The following is a 7209-nucleotide window of genomic DNA, read 5'->3' on the forward strand; positions in this document are numbered from 1 at the left end:
TACAAATAGGAGTTAAAACCAATGTAGATAAGAATGTAGATAAGAACCTAGCTATAAACCAAACTTAACATAGAAATATACTACTTTCATACATTTTCTAAAATAAACACAAAATTGAAAGAGAAACAATACATGAATATACTAATTACAATGACATATATGAATTTTTAGCCATTTATATTTAGTTTTATCTAATGGTGTGAGGTGATGTGAGAAGCACAATTTGCCTTGAAAAGAATAAATAAACAAACACTAAGCTGCTTAATCTGGCGTTATTTCATAATGGGTATAAAAAAGGTTAAAGCCATAGGTAGTGCCTTGTGCAATTTCTCTCTGGTCCAAGAACGGCCCTTCAAAAAGCATTTTTTTCTGGATTGGATTAGATTGGCTTAGGATATTCTGTTGAGCAATGCGGGTGGAATAAACGAACAGTGCTCCACTTCCACTGCAACTACGTACACAACTTGTCAATTTCCTCACCCCATGTGAACATCAGATGTAATAACTATAAAATGTTAAAAAATGGCTTCTTTCTTTTTCATTTTCACTACTGCCTTACTGTAAGATATGCTCACTTTTGCAGGCTTTATCTTGGTGTCCGTGTACTCTGAAATGGAGGTGATTGCTTGACTTTACTGAAACCCACCAGAGATAAAAACGAGGCAGAGATAATGATAAAATAGTTACGTTTTAGGACTTGGGTGCTTTGAGTGCTTGACTTTACTGAAACCCAGCAAAGAGAAAGAGATGGGTAGTAGTAATAGTAGTACTAGTAGTGTGTGGACAAGCGTTGGAATGGCTCTTGGATTCAAGCGCTTCAATTCAGCTTCTTCAGAATTTGATGATCTGGATTCTGCCTGCAGGCTTAAAGCCAAGGCTACAGCAGGTAAATGCCCAATCTTGGACAAAGAAGTGGCACAGCCTCCTCCTTCTAAGAGGGGCGTTTTCAGCTCTGCTCCTGGCATTTCTAGAGTAAGTTCTTGTGCTTTCCATTTTTCTGGTTTTCATTTTCACAAAAGTTTTGTTGTGTTGTGTGAGAGAGCTATTGGTAGCTTTCATGTTCACTCAAAATGTACAGTTGTCAAGATTTTGATCCGTTTATGAGTGTTTCTGGGTTGATTGCATCTTTGATTGGTTAAGAGTTTAGAGAAAAGATGGCGAGTTAACTGAATCAGCTGAATAGTGAGGTTTGGATTTGAGAAAATGTTAGTAAGTCATGGTTTGATATTGTTTTTGGATTTGATTGTGTGAATTTTTTGTATGGATGTTTTGGGTCACAGTTCATGGTGATATCTACTTTCTTCAATGTTCAGGATCACAGTGTATGATACTATCTACTTTCTTCAGTGTGATTGGAAACATTGCTGATACTAAGATCTACTTTCTTCCGTGTTCTGGATCATATTGTATGATGTTATCTACTTCTTCATTCTGATGATAAATCATGGAGTGTGATCTGCAATATTGTTTTGGATCACATTTAATGATGATATCTACTGCTTCACTCCCAGATAAATCATGGGAGGTGATCCAAAATGTTGTTGTGGATCACGCTCCATGATGCTATCTGCATCCACTCTATTGTGTTATCTACTTTCTTTGTTTTGATGATAGATTGTGCAGTGTGATCTAAAATATTGATGTAGAAAAGCTTTCTGCTGAAATTCAGAAACATTTCAAGTTATTATCAAAGACTGTAAAAATTTCATGTTGATAGATTGTGGAATGTGATCCAAAACATTGATGCAAAAAGCTTTCTACTAAAATTCAGAAATATTTCAAACTGTTATCAAAAACTGTAAAAAATTCATATTAATAGATTGAAAAGTGTGATCCAAAACATTGATGTAAAAAAACTCATAAAAAAAATCAAACTAATTTCATATCTTTAACCAGCAAGCATGTCTATTGTCCAGAGTCATTTGCTTTAATTTGTTTTTTTACTGTAAAAGTGTTTGAAATGTACTCAAACGAAAAATTGTCAGTCCAGGGCAACGAAATCTGTTCCATTATTGATGATCGTGTGCTGTAAACGTCGAAGTCCTCGTGATTTCTTTAATTGAAGGAAGTGGGTCGTCAGCAAAAGTCTGCTTCAGCTTGAATCACATGTTTCCTGAGGACTCATTCACTGTCTTCTGTCGATACTGTCGTACATCAGTCATACAGTACAACAACAACTAGAAATTATAACAAAGATCAAAGATCTTGTTTGCCATTGTAGTCAATATTACCCGGGAGATTCTCCACTTACTTTTGATATTTGACCAGGCGAAGTGTAGTTTATGCGCCTGGAATGGAATAATATTTGTGGTGGGTATCTACTTTAATGCTGTCCCATGGGACATGGGCTTCAATGTTTATTCTCAGGACAGTCTAATCGAATTAGAAAAAGTAACCACAGGATTAATAATGTTCACTTACGATTCTTACTTCTTATTATTTTCTTTAATGTTTTCAGTCACCTTATTTTCCAAGATATTATATTTGACTGCATTTAGATTATGTGTCAGTAGTTTTTGGATTCAATTATGTAAGATCTATTTAATATCAATGTCTCAAATCACACTCAGTGATCCATCATCATCATTCTACTCCTCTAACTTTCTACTATTCTAATGATAGATCAAAGAGTGATCCAAGATTTTAGATTCAACTATGTAAGATCTGTTTAATATCAATGTCTCAAATCACATTCTGTGTTCATCATCATCATTCTACTCCTCTAATGTTTTATTATTCTAATGATAGATCAAATAGTAATCCAAAACATTGATACTAAATAGATCTTACAAAGTTGAATCCAAAAACTGCTTGCATCTATGAGCAGTCCAACTGTGGTCCCGTGGATGGTAGGGTGGCTTAAAACATTAGGGGTTTCTTAAAAAGAAGTTCAAAGTTGACCAGTGAGAAGAATTGTAAGTGGATGTCAAATAAAGATTAGTTTTAGTCTTCTAACTACTTTTTTAAATTCTCTATGTCATGTCCTTTCCATGAAACAGCATTAAGATAAGAATATGATGTGTGATCCAAAACATTGATACTAAATAAACTAAATCTTACGCCATTGAATTCAGAAACTACTTACCCTATGAAATCATAAACAGTTGCTTATTTAGCCTAATTGTGATGAATGAATTGAATGGTGCAGAGCAAGAGCAAGAGCAGGAGCTGGAGCTGCTGCCCAATATGCTTAGAGACAATGAAAGCAGGACAGGGGCACGCAATATTCACAGCAGAGTGTTCACATACATTTCATTTTCCTTGCATAGCGTCGTACGCCAGGCGCGGGAATCTGACGTGTCCCGTTTGCAGACTGAGCTGGAAGGAGGTCCCATGGCACTGGCACGGCCACCCCCAGAGTTCGAACCCCCTACCTCGCACTGCATCGCTCCTCACCCACCAACAGCAGCTCCAAGAGCAAGAAGGCCTAAGAAATGCAGAACAAGAGCAGAAAAGAATGGATCCCATCCTAAGAATTCTGGACGAGTCCATTGCAGGCTTAAGAGGAAACCAAAATACGGATTTTCCCGAACCCTCGACATACAATGACGACGAAAAATTATTCATAAATTCTTTTGCAGTTCAAAGGGAAGAAGGAACCAGCAGTTGCAGAGAAGAAAAAATCGACATAGCCCTGCATCCCGAGGCCGAGGCGGTAACCGCTGCAAATGCCGGTGATTTTACAGTCCTGGTGCACATAAAAGCTCCGCAAAGTATAATAGAGAACAATAAAAAGGATACAGGGCCGTCAAGTAACAGATTGCGGGCGCCGGTGGATCTGGTAGCGGTTCTGGATATAAGTGGGAGCATGGCGGGAACAAAGCTTGGGCTGCTCAAACGGGCCACAAGCTTCGTTATTGGAAGCCTCAGCCCAGCGGATCGCTTATCAGTAGTAGTATTTTCTTCCAAAGCCCGGCGGCTTTTCCCTTTAACTTGCATGTCACATGACGGGCAGAGATCGGCGAGACGAGTAATCGACCGTCTGGTGTGTAGCGGCGGTACAAATATTGGCGATGGTGTGCGAAAAGGCGTAAAGATTCTTCAAGATCGCCATGAAAGGAACCCTGTGGCTGGCATTATGCTACTTTCCGACGGCCAAGATACATTCTGTATGTCGACTGAAAGGCATGAATTTGCGAGCAATTTTCCGATTCATGCTTTCGGCTTCGGCGTCGACCACGATTCGGCCACAATGCACAGAATTGCAGAGGATTCCGGCGGGACATTTTCGTTCATCCAGTCGGAATCTTTAGTCCAGGACGCTTTCGCGCAGTGCATCGGCGGGCTGCTGAGCGTCGTGGTTCAGGACGTGAGGTTGGAGATTTCCCCTCAATTCGAGGGAGTCGAACTCAAGACCATCCACGCAGGAAGTTACAGGGCGGAGATTGGCGGTGAGGGAAAGCAGGGGACAGTTCAGCTGGGGGATCTTTACGCCGAGGAGGAAAAACACATTCTTGTGGATTTGGCCATTCCGTCCACCAAAGATTTTACTACTGATTTACTCGCCGTCAAACTGTTGTACAGAGACCCTGTGTCGAGGGAAACCCTAGAGACGGAAAGGCGAGTGGTCTCCATATCGAGACCCGACCGCGCCGTTCCGCAGAGGAATGTAGTGGTGGAGAGGCAGAAAAATAGGGTTAAAACGGCGCAGGCAATTTCGCAGGCCAGGGCTTTGGCGGACTGTCGAAAGATGATAGAAGCGCAGCAGGTGCTCCGCAAAGCAAAAGCTGCTTTGCAGAGATGGAGCTCGGACGAGCTTTGTGTTGCCTTGCAGTCCGAGCTTACGGAAATTGAGTCGAGAATGGAGAACCAACACACTTATGAACGATCGGGCAGAGCTTACGCTCTCTCCTCTCACAGCTCTCACTTCCGCCAGCGCGCTACCACGCGAGGTGAAAGCATGGACGCTTTCACCATGGAATATCAAACTCCTTCTATGGTCGACATGCTCACGCTTTCTCAAACTCAAAATTATTCTGCTTGGAAAGTTGCAGAGAAACTTGCTAAGGTTGCAGTGCAACGGAAATCTTCAACTAAGGCCAGCGATCTGCATGGTTTTGAGAAAGCTGGCTTCTGAATCCTGTCACATATGTGTATTTTTTCACCTTTACCTGTATAAATGTTGAGCTACTGTTCATGTATAGCTGAATCTTTTATTTGCTGCTGGATCTCTTGGTCCTCCTTTGGTCAACTCATTATCACGGCTGTAGCTTATTTCCAATCAATGTGATTTGATCATTTAGGGTTATCAGATTTTCACAAAATTCATAAAGCTGGTGCTACTGTTTTTAAATTCGAATTTTAAGTATCCATGTTTCTAATTTAAAATCTTTTATTACTGTTGGATTGCTCTATCATCTGTCCGCGCCTCTTTTATCAACTCATTGTCATGACTCTGGCTTATTTCCAACCAATAGAGTGACCATTTAAGATTATCAGATTTCTACAATCCTTAAAGTTACGATTAAAGTTACGATTGCTGTGTTTGAATTTGAATTTCAAGTATCAACGTTTCAAATCAAACTTCATTAAGACTTCATAATTGCTACTGAAATGTTCTACCATTTAAACTACTGTCCCCTTTTCGACCAGCTCATGGTGGATATCCACAATTCAAAAATTATCCCCACTATTTCTGAATTTAATTTTTCAATATCAATATTTTGGACCAGAATATGATCATGTTAGAATGATCACGTTAATTCTAAATACCTATTGTACAATTTTTTACAATTTCAGTCCAGAATTCTGAAACAAAAAAATGGTAAAAGCTTTTGGATTAGCAGAACTCCAGTAGATCTTCAAGATCAACAAGCTTAATCCAAAAGCTTTTCTACTCATTGAACATTTATTCTAAAGCTACTCTTCTCGATCCGTGGACCTGGACTTAGTGGAGTCCGAGCTTGTCATTATTCAAACTTTTATGATCTGTGGTCCTGGTTTCTTGTTTTTCTTGGTTATGAAAAAAGATTCTGATCTGATCTGCTTCAAATCCAGAGATGCCTGACTTTGCTTGAAACATGTCGCTAACCCTAGATGCATTTATTCGTTTTTGACTGTTAAAATCCCACCATTTAGTCAGCGCAAGGCAAAGGTCTTCAAAGATCTCAAGGACGGGATTCTCATCTTTTCAACGATACATCATCGAGGAAGGATGTTTCCAGTATATCATGGAAGAATGAAGAATAAGCATTTAAGAGACTATTTTCAGAGTATATGCTTAAAAGTGTCTTTGAATATTTTGATAGCATGGGAGTTTTGTTTTCTTTTCTTTTCTTTTCTTTCTTTCTTCTTTCTTCTTTTTTCTTTTTAATATATATAGTATGAGTGTTTTTCAGTTTAATTGTATAAATTTTTTAATTTTATTTATATTGATCTTTCAAAATTACATATGTAAATCAAAACATTACATAGATCCAAACATGACCTCTAAACCCTATTACACCAACATACTAAATCTACAAAGACTTCTATATAAAATCCTCACAAAAGTAAGCTATCCCTTGTACAAATTCAGAATCCTCTTGGCCATTTAGGTTGAAAGGAAGAACTATCTTCTTGTAACATCTTATACAAAGTCCCAAATTGGTTATTCCTGATCCCATTATGGAATTCCTTCCAAATTCCTTTAACAGTTCCTCCACGGTTATCCCCTTCCACAACCTCCTCTGTTTGATCCTTCAAATCTTCGTCTTCCTCCACCCCTTGAAAATATATTGAAAGGGGCTTGTCCAGTACTCCCATTTCAATCTGAAAAATACCATCTGCTATTTTAGGCCAATTGTGCCCTACCATGAAATCATTGCCCACTTGAAATCTTATCTCCCTTGAGTTCAAAGACTGCACAATCGAATAAAAGAAGGCATGGTATATCACCCCATCGTGTCGGTGTTCTTCTTTGTTTTCACCAAGACTAACATCCAAAATCATGTTCATGGCTTTAAGGGTACTATCATCCCAAATAGTAAATAACCTATGGCATTGTGTTTCCCTTGTCTCCTCCCTGCACCATCATTCAAGCCTTGTGAAAGCCATTGTTTCTCTTGCTGAGAAACCGGGCTCCTCCCTACTCCTCTTCTCTTCCAATGGATGTCCCAATATACCTCATTTTATACTTTAAATAGATATGTATCCTGATGAGGAGGCAACAGACTGGAAGGAGGGTGACCTTGAACCAACCAATCTCTAAGGTTCACAAACTCAACCAGT

At 39.1% G+C, this 7209-nt stretch overlaps 1 protein-coding gene across 2 annotated transcripts; it reads left to right on the plus strand.

Moving 5' to 3' along the window:
• The first annotated feature begins 322 nt into the window (after nt 1-322).
• On the plus strand, nt 323-5248 carry LOC131076533 (E3 ubiquitin-protein ligase WAV3). Of its 2 annotated transcripts, XM_058013774.2 has the most exons (3): nt 323-498; nt 584-972; nt 3149-5248. In XM_058013774.2, the coding sequence occupies exons 2-3, from the start codon at nt 748-750 to the stop codon at nt 5075-5077; spliced, it is 2154 nt and encodes a 717-aa protein (XP_057869757.2). In that variant the 5' UTR covers nt 323-498; nt 584-747; the 3' UTR covers nt 5078-5248. The 2 variants fall into 2 exon arrangements, with proteins under 2 accessions (XP_057869757.2, XP_057869755.2); XM_058013772.2 differs by lacking the exon at nt 323-498 and having other exon boundaries at nt 536-972.
• Nucleotides 5249-7209: the final 1961 nt, after the last annotated feature.

Source organism: Cryptomeria japonica, chromosome 3, assembly GCF_030272615.1.
Source record: "Cryptomeria japonica chromosome 3, Sugi_1.0, whole genome shotgun sequence".
Lineage (NCBI taxonomy): Eukaryota > Viridiplantae > Streptophyta > Pinopsida > Cupressales > Cupressaceae > Cryptomeria > Cryptomeria japonica.